Source organism: Podarcis muralis, chromosome 5, assembly GCF_964188315.1.
Source record: "Podarcis muralis chromosome 5, rPodMur119.hap1.1, whole genome shotgun sequence".
NCBI lineage: Eukaryota > Metazoa > Chordata > Lepidosauria > Squamata > Lacertidae > Podarcis > Podarcis muralis.
The window spans coordinates 42,794,705-42,809,179 of record NC_135659.1 but is presented as its reverse complement, the minus strand read 5'-3'; the positions used below and the strand labels follow the sequence as shown (position 1 = coordinate 42,809,179).

At 41.4% G+C, this 14,475-nt stretch overlaps 1 protein-coding gene across 6 annotated transcripts in view; it reads left to right on the top strand.

The window, feature by feature from the left end:
* The window catches only part of FGGY (FGGY carbohydrate kinase domain containing), a 162,576-nt gene that overhangs the window by 27,729 nt on the left and 120,372 nt on the right, over positions 1–14,475 (top strand). For all 6 annotated transcript variants that reach the window (XM_077928691.1, XM_077928690.1, XM_077928689.1 and 3 more), the window contains one exon: positions 801–889. In XM_077928691.1, the coding sequence (XP_077784817.1) occupies positions 801–889 (89 nt within the window). The remainder of the gene's footprint in view (positions 1–800; positions 890–14,475) is intronic.

The following is a 14,475-nucleotide window of genomic DNA, read 5'->3' as shown; positions in this document are numbered from 1 at the left end:
TCTGCTGGCCACATGACCCGGAAGCTGTCTGCGGACAAACGCCGGCTCCCTCGGCCTATAGAGCGAGATGAGCGCGCAACCCCAAAGTCGGTCATGACTGGACCTAATGGTCAGGGGTCCCTTTACCTTTACAGAAGTTTTCCAATCCTTTTTATATTCTTGATTGTCTTATTCTCTTATCTTCCCTCGGCCATCCTCCTTATCCAGTAGATGACTAGGTGTTTCAATTCAGTTGATGATAATGCCGTGGTTGGTTGTCCGCCAGGACTTTTCCTTCTGCACAAAAGCTCTCAAATGAAACCTTAACCAAACCAAGTTTTCTCCTGTGATATCAGGATGAGGAAAGGCAACTTGAAAACCCCTAGGCACCTCTTAAGTCCATATCTTTGGGCGAGTATGGCAGTTCTGAGTGCCATTCCTGTGGTGGTTATCACAGAGTGCATGGGAATGATACACACACACATGTATACAAGGAATAAAGGCAAACAGTAGTACTGTACAGGCTTTATATTTATCCTGTGGTGGTTGCAAATAGGATTTGTGAAAACATCATTGGGGAAGGCAATTGTTGATTCTTGTTAGCACTACATGTTGGAAAAGAAGACATGAACAAGGGCCAGATATGAGCTGCCCAAATTCTTTCAGTATATGTGTGTCTCAAGCACATGCAGATTCCTTTGTGTAGGGATGGCTGAGGTCTTATTCTTGTCTTGGATATTTGTTTATAATTTACATTTGTTATGAAGTTACAATAGACTAAAACTGCATTTTTATATTTGTCCCTTAAAAAAAATTGCTAGAATTTGCGAGAGTCGTGCTGGGAAAAAGCAGGTTACTTCTTTGATCTTCCGGATTTCTTATCGTGGAAAGCAACAGGTGCCACTGCAAGGTATGTGAAATACTACTGCATGCTTGGTGGGTTTTTTTACCATATCTTTTCTTGTGTTAGTTTTTCGCCTTAATTCATTTTGACTATATGTAATGTATGTACATCTGTATATGATTTAGGCTACTTGGGAACATCTTGAACCTATCTTCTGTTGCTATGGTGCATTCCTGAACAAAATGGTTCTTGTAAGCACTTTTAATTCTTAGTATGTTGTCATTACTATTGGTCTCGCACTCCATTTCTGGAACCTGAGCCAAGCCAATGCCAGTTTTGTTCTTTGAAAGTACTGCCAGGGCTTTATAATTTCCATAGAGAAAAAGCATCTTAACATTCCAGTTTAGGTGCAAAAAAGGCGAGAGAGGGAGCCCTCGAAATCCAAAGACTGACTTCAGATGGAGTAGAATATCTGCTTTCTGAAACCTCCCAGCACTGGATATAAGTAAAAACAATTCTTTTCTTTCCAGGTACTAGTACATGCATAATATGGTCAAAATGCTGTTGTGCCCTAAAATGTATACTCTATCAAGCCTCCCCAAGACAGAATTTATCAAGAAACCGGTTTGTTGGTTGTTTCCATTTAAGTGTGCATTCTACAGCAACCCTTCCAGAACTGGAATTATTTAGATTACCAGTTTCTCAAATAGCTTTCTATCAAACCGCAAAGGAGAAATGGGTATGCATCTATGAAAGTGGTTGCCCAAATGCTACTTAGCTCTGCATTCCATGGTGTTTTGTATTCAATTCACCTACAAAAATGTTTGAGATCTAAGTGGCTGAGGGAATCATAGAAGGTGAGACTTGATGCTAGCCACATTACACCTTACGTTTCATATAAACTGGGCTGAGCTACAAAATCCCTGACCATTTTAAAGGTAAGAGAATCTGGATTTCTAGTTCTAAGCTTTGAGTGCTAATAGTGTGTGCCCTGAGGCAGAGACAAGGGTATATCCTTTCTTTTGTCATGGAAGAATTAAACGAGGAAGACTTAAATTTTGCGGCACTGAAAACTTGCCTCAAGTATGCAGTGTCCTCTTTTATGGAAAGGGTAAAGGTAAAGGGACCCCTGACCATTAGGTCCAGTCGTGACCAACTCTGGGGTTGCGCTGCTCATCTCGCTTTATTGGCCGAGGGAGCCGGCGTACAGCTTCCAGGTCATGTGGCCAGCATGACTAAGCTGCTTCTGGCGAACCAGAGCAGCACATGGAAATGCTATTTACCTTCCCGTCAGAGCGGTACCTATTTATCTACGTGCACTTTTTGATGTGCTTCTGAACTGCTAGGTTGGCAGGAGCAGGGACCGAGCAACGGGAGCTCACCCCGTCACGGGGATTCAAACTGCCGACCTTCTGATCAGCAAGTCCTAGGCTCTGTGGTTTAACCCACAGCGCCACCCGCGTCCCTATGGAAAGGGTACCAATTTTTAAACTTTGTTTTCAGCATTCTAGTGCAGGCATAGGCAAACTCCAGCCCTCCAGTTGCTTGGGACTACAATTCTCATCATCCCTGACCACTGGTCCTGTTAGCTAGGGATGATGGGAACTATAGTCCCAAACATCTGGAGGGCCGGAGTTTGCCTATGCCTGTTGTAGTGGGTATTGGACCAAGATTATAGCAATTATACTACTGATAGGGACAGAGACAGGATGTCCTGGAAGGGGTGCTGTCCTCAGGGGCAAAGATTCACAATGTGACAGAGAAGTTGCCAAGTCTTATAAAACCCAGCAGATGGTAAGAGCTGTTTGACAGTGGCATGGATTCCCATGGAAGGTGGTGGATTCTCCTTCTCTGTAGGTTTTAAAGCAAAGGTTGAATGGCCATCTGTTACGTCCGATTTAGTTGAGATTGCTGGGGGTTGGACTTACTCTACAATTCTTTGATTCTGTGATAGAATCCGTTGGCTGCTAGTTATGGTAGAAGGGAGGAGAAAGCACAGTCAACTACCATAAACCTTGTTGGGTCAAGAAGTCACACACATAGCCTCTGTTCAGTTGCAGCCCTTAGTGACTGTTGACAGTGAAAGAGAAATAATATTTTAGTAGATCCTACACCTCCTAGATCCTTAGACCTAGGCTAAACCTCCACAGTAAAGATTCTGTGTTGTCCTCTCTTTCTTATTGAGGTTCCATACTTAGAACAGCTGTGTTTAAAAAAACCAAGCACATACTAGCACTAGAAAACAGTCAAAGCATTTAAAAATAGAATGGAAATGAAAATGCATATTCCATTAAAATAATAATGCTTTTGTTCTAAGGCCATCCATGATGGAAACTGATAAATAGACCTAGCCAGAGAGCTCCCTCAAGCATTCCTAGCCCCTCACAATACTGGAAAACATACAAAATAACAAACCTCTGTTTTGGAAATCATTGTCCATTGTGCTTAGTATTAGGTGGTTATTGCTTTGTTTGTTTAAAATCTTTTGCTGCTGTTAGAGGTTTTGTACACCGATGCTTCAGTCCTAAACACATTTACTGAGAAGTAGGTGTTATTGATTTTTTTATTATTATAAAAAAACACAACCCAATTGATTCAGTGTGCTTGGAGTTCAGTGTTTTGGATTGTTTTTCCTGCATTGCCTAATGTACCACAAATGGCTTGTGACTCTGTTGGGCAACTTGTACTTCTGCCACCAGCAGAATTGAACACACATATTTGAAACTGTTTTCTCTTGTGTTGATTTGTGGATGTTGATCTCCCCTTTCAGAAAGCAGAAGCTTTCCTTTTTGCACATTCCACAAATAGGGGGAATAAAACCTAGCACAAGTAATACTTACACACATGAGTTTATCGTTAAGTGAAGTCATGCACAAACTCTGCCTGTTATTGTTTCCTAGCCATTATTAAAACGGAGTCATAAACTAAATAATATTATCAATTCTGGGTGGCAATCTGAAGGGTAACTTGAGATGGGCATATTGAAAAATCTCTAATCTTGGCGGAGCATAAGATCTAATAGTAGCAGTAGGTTTAAGTTTCACATCCCTCTGGAGACCACCTTCCACAGTCAAAACTGGCAGTATCTCTGTGTGGAAAAGAGAGTCCAACTTTGAAATGCTGCCCACCCCGGGGGGGGGGCACTTTCCTCTTTGAACAACTTCTACCCTCCCTGTCTGGAACATCCAGACCTGGGCACTAGTTGCATGTACTGTAATTCAATCTTATCCTGTCCCCAGCAGGATACTTGCTAACGAGAGGAGACTCAAAACGGGTGAAGACTGATTTCTTAAACCACAGAGCATCTGTGTTTTGATGCTGTTTGTTGTAGCCTCTATGTGTGAGTGTTGCAGAGAGGGCAAGGAGGAGGGCGAATAAAGCAGACGTTGTAAGCAGAAGTTGTCATGACCACTTTTGGGGGATAACATTATGCGTATGCAACTGAGAAGCTGCGTCTATTCTCTCCCCCAGTCTTCTTCTCAGGGAATGCAGTCACTGATGCTGCTGACTGACCGACTTAATCTTTTAAATCTGCTGGGAAATAAGCAATTGGATTAAACTGCAAGAATTTACGCAGTGTTTACACAGCCCTCCCACTTCTAATACTCAAGGGGATTTTAAGTGTTGTTTCTGCTTTGGTGAAGAAGACGGATTAAAAAACTAGCATAACTTGGTGCAGTTGCAGGGAAACATCCTTAAAACTCCCTTTATAGTGATGGAGAAATAGTTGTGGTTTATTGCTCTAAACATAAAATACAGCAGCTTCTGCGGTCTGTCCATTGCATCTACCTGTTGGGGACTCTTTGTTTCAGAAATGCTTTGCATTAATATGATGTTCAGCATCACAGCAGGCCTCCAATCCCATAAACAGAGTCTTCACATCTTCCTAATGAATCAGATCGATATATGTGTGAATTGAGCGCATTTGAATAAGTGTAGTAATACTGAATGTGTAATGCATACTATAATACTATAATAGTTCCATAGATCACCAACCATCTGTCAGATACAATGGCAATTTTTTGTTGTTGAATGTTCAAGTTAGTCTGAGGCCAGAATTTTCACCTTAAACTAGTCCTTTTGGAATAACTTGTGAAGTCGAGCAGTGCAATTAAGTCTGTGTGATTCTAATAAATGAAGAATTCAAAAAATCCCTATCAGGACAGATCTTTATCAGGCCAGCTGAAATGCTGCAAAATAGTGTACAAGCTTTTGAGCTCTAGAAAACTCTTTGTCCTCTTCAGAGTACTTTCTCTTCTGTTCAACTTTCTGGGGGCCACATTCCACTAGGGTGTCCCATATTTGGTTACCAAGCCATGAAGGTAGACAGGATGACAAAGCAGCCAAGCATACTTGTGTGCCTTGTGTCCAGCCATTGTGGCACTCCAGGAGGTTGAACATGCCAGCTCCTTTCTCTCATGTCCTATTAGATATGGTAGTGGGCAGGTGCAGGCCAGGCCAAATGGCTTTATATCCTTGTTTAGCATGAGTCCTTAATTCATAGTTTTCCAGTTGGATTTCATGGGAAAGCCTAGCTTAAGAAACCATAATGTCTTCGCCAAAGCAGGGCACACAAGGGGGAAAGTAAGGAGGGAGACCTAAGGGCAGAAAAGGTATAGTACTGAAAAGCAGATTTAGCCAAGCTTAGGGTGCTGCCTAATACCAAATCAGATTGATTGGCCTTTTTTTGCACATCACAGCAAACCATTGGTAATGCTTTGCAATGAATGCACTGATCTTGGCAACTTTGAGTAGGGAGGAAGCACACCACATCCAAACCAGGGATTTGTTACACTCCCAGGAACCCACAATCTCTACCCAGGATTTATTCTTGGCTTGCTTAGCATGATTCGTTGGAGCAAAAGAAACCGCAATCCCTTCTTGGGACATTTTGCTAAGCCCAGGGATAGTGGCTTCTTTCCTGGCAGGGAGGAGACAAATGATTAAGTGGCTTACTATGATGTGTGAACTGCCCTCGACTGGCCCGGGTTCTCCAGGCTTTGAGGTGGGAGGGAGTCTTTTCCAGTTGTACCTGGAAATGCGAGAGACTAAGCCTGGGAACTTCATTAATCCAAGGCCTATGTGCTGTTACTGAACTGTGTCCCTTTCCTCGTCACCTAGCTTAAAGGTGGGTCAGTCCCCTCTTCTTTTATTCCTTTCAAACTTGGTGTTATTTTATTCAGATATTATAGATTGCAGCTATTTACGTTTTGCATTTCAGAAAATAAACCTACCAAGTCAGCTTGCAGCATTCAAGTACGTATTTTAAAAGCACAATAAACAATAATAACATGTTAAAAAGATGCCAGGATTCTTCTCGCATGGCAGTTGATAATAGTTCGCCTTGGGGAGGAAGGGGTTCTATCCCTCAGGATATTTAGCCTTGGGAAGCTAGGAGGCAGTCAAGCTGGGGCAGGTTCTGAGGTCACCTTTGGCTGCCTTTCCCCTGGAACTGAAATTTAGTTGGCATTTATCTTCAGTTTCCAGAGCCTTAACTACTACAGTGGTACCTCGGGTTAAGTACTTAATTCGTTCCGGAGGTCCGTTCTTAACCTGAAACTGCTTTTAACCTGAAGCACCACTTTAGCTAATGGGGCCTCCCGCTGCTGCCGCGCTGCCAGAGCATGATTTCTGTTCTTATCCTGAAGCAAAGTTCTTAACCTGAAGCACTATTTCTGGCTTAGTGGAGTGTGTAACCTGAAGCGTATGTAACCTGAAGCGTATGTAACCTGAGGTACCACTGTATGTACATAGCTGCACTGGCACTCTCTCTCTCTCTCTCTCTCTCTTTTACTAAGGGAGCAAGTTGTCTTGATCTCCAGCTATTTGGAAACTCTCAAGAGCAATTATAAATTTGACACATATATACTGTTTTCTGATAGTGCTAATCTGGACCAATGAACAGTTAATGTGCTGTTCTCATAATTACAAGTATCCCAGCTGCAAAAAGTGTGACTATCTGATCTTGGAGTTCTTTCGCTCTCTCTCTCTCCATATATATACCAAATAATTTGATTAAAATGTATTTGCATTGTGATACTCGTTTAGACTTTGGTTAAGCAAAATTTGGAAGATGAAGGGAATAGGGAGCTGTTTTTCTCGAATGTGTTAGTAATCTTCTTCAAAGTTCAGCATTTGTATTCAGCAAGTGCATGACTCACCACCCTTCTCCACCCACCAACTATAAACTCCAATAAATTTTACTTTATATGGTGCTCTGGTTAAAGCTATTAGTAGTAATAATAATACTCTGTTTAAATGGGTAACTGATTCAGCTAGGGATGAGTGTATTAAAAATGCAAAACCCACAATGAGCTTCTGAAATCAAAATGAGGAGGTTTTTTTAAAAAATAAATGGGCAGAAGCTTCTGTCCCACAATCCAGATTTGGGAGATACTTAGATGGAAGTTTCTTCAACAGAGCAATATTTAGTCACAGATTATATTAATTATTGAAATAGTAACTAGAGGGAAACACCCAGATTTTAAGTTATAAAATGCAATACAGTGGTACCTCGGGTTACATACGCTTCAGATTACACACTCCGCTAACCCAGAAATAGTGCTTCAGGTTAAGAACTTTGCTTCAGGATAAGAACAGAAATCGGGCTCTGGCGGTGCGGCAGCAGCAGGAGGCCCCATTGGCTAAAGTGGTGCTTAAGGTTAAGAACGGACCTCCGGAACGAATTAAGTACTTAACCTGAGGTACCACTGTAGTAAAATTGAATAATAGACAAAAATGGTATCAAATGAACAACTGAGGGAATTAGCTTTCTATAAACTACATGGGTTGAATTAAAAGCTACTAAACCAAAGTCAAGCAATGAGTTGTCCTAGTAGAACTGCTTTTGTCCTGAGTTGTCTCTGAGAACTGCTTCTGTCCTCATTACAAAACATAAAGAGTTGTACAATTCACAGTGAAACTTCATTCTCATTTTCTAACAGATTTGAAACATCTAATCAGGATGCTGCTTTATAAGGTCTAGCCAACCTTAAAATATTTTTTTGTGGTTTTATTTGTTTCTTTTAACAGGTGCTTCGGGCCTCTGTTTTTAGCGATGGTTGTTCACTCTTTCAGTTTGTATGATGCACTTTTGCTTTCAGGAAAGGAAAAAAAATGAACTAGTTTGTTATTAAAAAGGCGAGGGAATGGGGGAGGGAGTCAGAATTGTAGTGGGTGTATGGCTGGCTGGCTGCCATTGAGACATTGAACTCTGAGCCAACCATGAAGTCATGCTGAACTTAAGGAGTCTCACTAATCCAAAGCACTGTGTCTTAATTTGACAAAGTAAAGACTTCTTGATAAGCAGGCCTATTAAAAATGTTGTTAAATGATGCGGGGAAGGGGGCACTGCTTGTAAGTTTTGATTGAGAATGAGAAATGTAGTGATATGAGAGAATCATCTCTTTCTTCTTCTTCTCCAGTTACTTACTCCCCCAAGCTGAAGAACAGCTTTGGCACTTTGCTCTTCCCTGCAGTTCTTGGGCTATGCAATGGCTTGATATGAAATTTGAGAAATGTATGTAGTTTTCTATTTCAGGAAAATGAGCTCAGGGATTGAGTTTGTGTGTGTGTGTGTGTGTGTGTGTGTGTGTGTGTGTGGTGTTGGCTCTGAGGCTCTCTTTGCTCTTGCCCAATGTGGCTTGTTTTTTTTTTAATAAAAAAATGGGTAAGAAGTGCCAAAGTCCTTTTTTTTTTACCAGAATTTAGGCATTCTCTTTCCTTCCCTGCTTTAAAAATTGGATTTCTTAATCTTTTTTTACATCTCCTCTTCCTTGAATGCATCACACTTAGTAAAGGAAAATTAGAAAGCTACTGCATTGTAGAAATATATCCTGCCTTTTCTCTCCTTTTCTGTGCATTCTCTACCCAAACATTTTTGGGTACCAAAATTTAGCTGTAGCGTCAGTATTGAAGGGAAATGATGGTTTGGTGCAAGCAGGTCAACGAAGGATGAGAAGTTGGGCTAGGGGTGGGGGTGGGGGAAGGCTGAAATCCGCACTCAGCCATGAAGCTCTCATGGGAACCTTCAGCCAATCAGAGCCGCTCAACTAATCTAGCTCACATTGTTGTGAGGATAAAATGGGAGGATGAAGAACCTTGTACGTCACCTTGAGGTCCTTGGAGGAAAGGTGGGATATAAATGTAATAATAAATGAATAAAAATATTAAGCGACTCAGAGTGGAATCAGGGCAGAGCCTGTCAATTTGTGCCCGATGAGTCCTCCTGTTCCATGTGAAGAAATTGGGGCAAGATCTTCCTTTTTCTTTTGGCCTTCAAAGAAGATCTGAATGGGCATGCATCTTGCTTAGTTGCTTCTGGTTTTTTTTCAGTTACAAGGGGATTTGGTGCAATTAACAACAAACAAACAAAACAGAAGCTTGGTTTAACAGTTCAGAGTTTCTTCCCAGTTTATAGTCATGCTTTGGAGTTGAATGTTAGGTTAGCAATTTAGTGAAGGAAATTATGTGGCTACTATCAATTCAGCTTTGAGGATGGCTAGGGATTCTACTTCCCAAAGCAATTGAGGGACATTGACCTGATCTTGGTATATGCAGATACTCTGGCCTTTTCCCTCTGCATGCTACTTATATGTTCTTTAAATGCATTGCAGTGACAGCAAATATTGTGTGGTATTTAAGAATTCTAACACTGTCTTTTGAATATTCTAAGTGCTATCACGCTGTGGTGCTTTTGGAGTTTAGCTTGAATTGTCATCTTACTTACCTGCTTGTTTTTTAAGATATTTACCTGCCACACTGTTATGCTGGCATTTCAGGGCAAGGTACGGTAGTGTTGTGAAATGCAGTACAAAAACAAACAAATATAATTAAAAACAAGTGCAATCAAGCAGTCAGTTAAAAATATACTTAAAATACTACAGTGGGCAGCATCAGCAGCCAGCAAAGGCCATGCTTAACAACAACAACAAAAATGGTATTTAGAGTAGAGTTTGGTAACACTGTGTGTGTGTGTGTATTTCTCTGTGTGTGAATGCCATTTATGTTTGCATTCACTTTATGCCCAGAGCAGCCTTTTACCTGGGAAAAGATAAGTGTCCTAGCAGCTCATACTTTAGAAGCTCATTTTTGTGCATAAGAGGGATATCAATTTTGTCCAGCTCCATAACCTTTAAAATAACACACTGTTATGCTTGATCTGTCAAAAAAAGCCCATAAAATCTTTGTATACTAAAGGCATAGGACTTTCAATAATACATTTTTAAAACACTGACATATCTCGTGTGTGTTTTCATTGCTGAGTTGTAGTAGACTATCTGCCACCTTACGACTAAGTAAAGGATAGTTATTGATTTTTTTATAAGCCTCTGAATATGGGTTCTGATTTCATTAGGATACTGTACCCTTTAACTGTCAGTTGTACATGGATGTTCCCACATATTGAGAGCTGATCTTTCTAAATATATAATATGTGGAGGAGTGTGTAGAATTCTTTCTGTCCTTCACTAATATGCCTTTCTGTTAAGGTGTTCCTTATATGAAAGGTTATAACTCACAGTTCAACCAACAGAAATTATATACAGTCAAAGACATTCCACAAGTGTTTATTTTTTATTACATGCAGCATGCAATTACATTTTAATTAGAAGACCCTTAGGGTATGGCTTTAGAGCAGCATGGAACAGTAAAAGTAGTGCAGAAAACTTCTAAGGTTAAATGTTGCATTCATTACTGTGACAACATTCAGCCTTCTGATGTATGCAGATGTTATGGTTGATCATATAAGCATGATTATAGCTTTCATTTTTAAAACCCAAGGATAATAAAACTCACAGCTACAAGTAGACAATATCTGATCTATTAACAGAAAAGGTGCCCATGAATATTTCAGCTGGATCTCCCTGGAAATGTTTCTCAAGCCTAATATAAACCGCAATCCTCTTAGTACTTACTCAGAAGTAAGTTCCATGGGTTTGCTGCGCCAAGTAAGTGTGCATAGGAATGCAGCCTCAATCCATTCTGTCTCCTCCAAAAAAGAAAAAAAAAGCCAGCAAAAAAGGAGGCTGATATAATTATTTATTATATCTGCTTCTCCGCTTCTGAGAATAATTCAGCTAAGTCTACAACTGGAAATATCAATTCATCTTACAAGTGTTGAGAAACAGCATATTTTGTTAGGGATTCACTTAAACGTGAAGTTGGGCCAAGACTCTGAACTTTTGCTGTCCTGTTCAACTTTAGAACTTGGAATCACATGGGGAAACGTAACTGTGGGCCAGGGAATGGATTATTGGGAGCAGCTTTTGTTTGTGTTTTTATTTATACTTTCAGTCCCTCTACAGAATGGTTGAGCTGGAAGGTACTCTAAGGATCATCTAGTCCAACCCCTGGCAAAGCAGGAATTTCAAAATGTGACAAAGGGAAGAAACAGCCATTGAGCCTCTGTTGGTTCCTTCATCCATCCCTACCTACTGTAGGACGAAAGCCTAGAATCCCTCTTGCTATGGCATGCAAAGGAGGAGGGAAGGCAAAGAGGCCAGCATAGAACTGTGCACTTTTAAAGGGATAATTAGAAGTGGAAATGCTGCCTAAAACACCCTTCAGGATGTATGTCATCCCAAGTAAATGATCACTACTGCCTTTGTGTGTTGGCTTGGATCAGTTTGTTAATTGCACAGAAGTATAACTCATTACAAAAATGGTTGTTAGAATTCTTGCCAGGAAATAAGGATAGCTTCCTCCTGATCAGTTGGCCATGTGAACTTGACCTTGAAGCCACAACAAAGCTCCGACTCACTCACTCACTCACTCACTCACTCACTCTACTAAAACTGCTGACTGATGCAAGAGCTTTTGACAACATCAACTTCCCACTAGCCACCCTGAACATTTTAAAGTTTATAAACCTGAGTAAATGAGGGCATATGTATGTTGAGCCAGATCACTGGTTCCGAAAGCTCAATTTCTTGTGTCTGTCTACTTTGAGATGAAGTGTGACACTGTTTCCTATATGTTAAGCAAATTAGCCTGTGCATGAGCTGTGCCACTGGTATACAGAGCCTGAGCTCTCTCAGCTAATTCTGGGGTGCCAGACATTGAATTTTAAAATATAAGACCTGTTAAAAAATAAGCCAGGCTGGCTTCCTGATGAAATAATCGCCTGGAGAGATGGACCATTAAGAAGAGTATAAAAGACAGGGTGAATGGACCATCAATGAAGCCATCAACAAAAAGTCTCTCTGCCAATGCAGAGGGAGAACTCCTGCTCTGGGCTCAGGGTAGTTGGCAAAATACAATGCAGAGTTGGGTGGGGAAGTTTCAGAATTGCAGTGGGCTGATGTAAGCAAGAGGACAAATAGTTTCATTTTGGGTAGCAGATGACAAGCTGGAGAAAAGGGGGTCACAGCACAATGTGGGCTGACAGTCTGAATCCAATGTGGCAGCAATGGGAGGGACAGGACCGTCACGAGTATAAATCTGGAAGCCCCACTATCTTAGTCTCAGGTTGTATATTTATCTAAATAAACCGAATATCATAAAGACACCACAGTCTCCACTGTGCCTCATTGTCCAGAAGGAAACACAAACCCTAGTAAGCGTTCCTGGTATCCCTGGAATCTCTCGCCTCTCGGGGATTGGGGTGGCATGTAACACTATCTTTTCTTATGAAAGATGTCCCTTTGATCAAACTATGTAAAGACTTGAGGAGCAAAGCACATGACTCTTTCCGTCTAGTGGCATCCCCCCCCCCTCTCTCTCTCTCTCTCTCCCTCTCCCTCTCCCTCCCTCCCTCCCTCCCTCCCTCCCCACCCCTCCCAATTTAAAGTTTTTTCTTCATAATGAAAGCAAAATTTCTACAGGGTATGCCAAGTTACTCCTTCCAATGTTGGTTGCACACAGAGTTTGTCTTAGAATTATCTTAATAGGAGGGAACTGTAGGTGCAAGTAGTTCGCCCAAAGTAACTTATGAATATTGTATCTTTAATGCTGAAAGCAAATCTGCAAGCATTATATTCAGACTTTTTTTTAACATGCCAGTTAATAAAGCAAAGGGGGAAAAAACCCTCTGGTTTTTATATATGATAAAAGGCAGGTAGAACAATTCAATTTCATTAAATATCGTTTAACACCCCCCCCCCTTGGAAAAATGTTACTTAAGGAAACTGCTTCGAGCCAACCTTTTTGAATATCTGACTGGCTGAAATAACTTTAATATGCTGGAGCCTAACACCATTCATCTTGCTGTACCTGAAAATTTACAGTCAGATCAAATGCATTTTTAAAAAAATATGTGAAATGCAAGTCTGATGTTTTATTTTCATAAAGTCTGAATGCTGCAACTTAAAAAAAGAAGAAGAAAAAGAGAGGAGAGAGAACTGTTTATCCTCATTCCAGACGTGAACCTTGGAAAGGTGGCAGAAAAAACAAACAAAGCCGCTGTGTTTTGGGGTAGTCTGCATTCCTTTACATTTTCTGACTTCAGCTTATGCCTCAATTTTTCAAGTTATTTGCCCTAAGACTTAACCACTTTGACTCCTGCTTAGAAGTAAGTTATTCTGCCATTCACCTTCTCAGGAAAACTGTTCAACAATTCCAGAGCTTTGAATATACAATGTGTTCTGAGGGCTTTTATTTTTTCGTTAAATATTATTTTCTTCCCTACTATCAGCTTTCCCTGCTATGTTTTTACCAATTCTGTGTTATATGATAGGCCATGTTATTTTTGCAGACTGCTTGCTTTTGTTTTGTTTGGAAAAGAAGCTCTTTATTGCAGTGTTGCTAGTCCATACATGCACCTGCTTTAACATGTCCTGGATGGAAAAACACTTGGTGTGCATGGGTATTGACTGGTGTGCACAATAAACACATTAAACACAATGGAAATCACTTGGCAGGCTTACAGAGGGGGGCACTTCACCTGTTGTTTATGCTTACATTGCAACCTGTTGCTTAAAGATACACACACAGTGCATAAAGACTGCTAAACATCAACCATGTTGGCTAATGCTAGCACTGCAAGGGGGGTATACAGTGTGTGAACATGGTTGTACATCAGTGGTTCCCAGTGTGGAAATCCCTGCAGGGGTGCGAAGAGGCAAGGACACTCTATCACAGGGGTAGGCAACCTAAGGCCCATGGGCCACAAGCGGCCCATGGGAGTAATTTAACTAGCCCACGAGCCGCCCGCAAACTGAGCTGCCTGCTTGGCGAGTCCCTGCGCACTGCACTAAACCGGCGCAGTGCGGCATGGGGACTTGCTTCCGCAGTGCCGGAAATCGTGTCTGCGCAGACACCAACACCGGAAATCGCGTCTGTGCAGACACAGATGCCGGAAAGTGTGGCTGCGTGTGCGCGATCCAGCCCATGGAGGGATCTCCACTGGAGTAAACCGGCCCAGGCGAGGAATCGATCAGATTTGACTTGAAACTGGGCTCAGTGTAAACCTTGTTTCCCCCTGCCCCAATGAAAATAGTTCACTTGTCAAGCCTAATTTTGAACTGAATGGGGACATGTGGTACTAATGAAGGATCTTCAGGAGAATTATGAGAATGAGATCAGGACCCCTCTCTGTCCAAGCAGTGCTACTGAGAGGAAGAAAGAACTCCTTTCCTCTCACCACCAGCCAGATGGGTGAGATGGGAAGATGGGAAGGCTTCCGGGTGGGACGGACAGGGGCCATAATGTTAGTC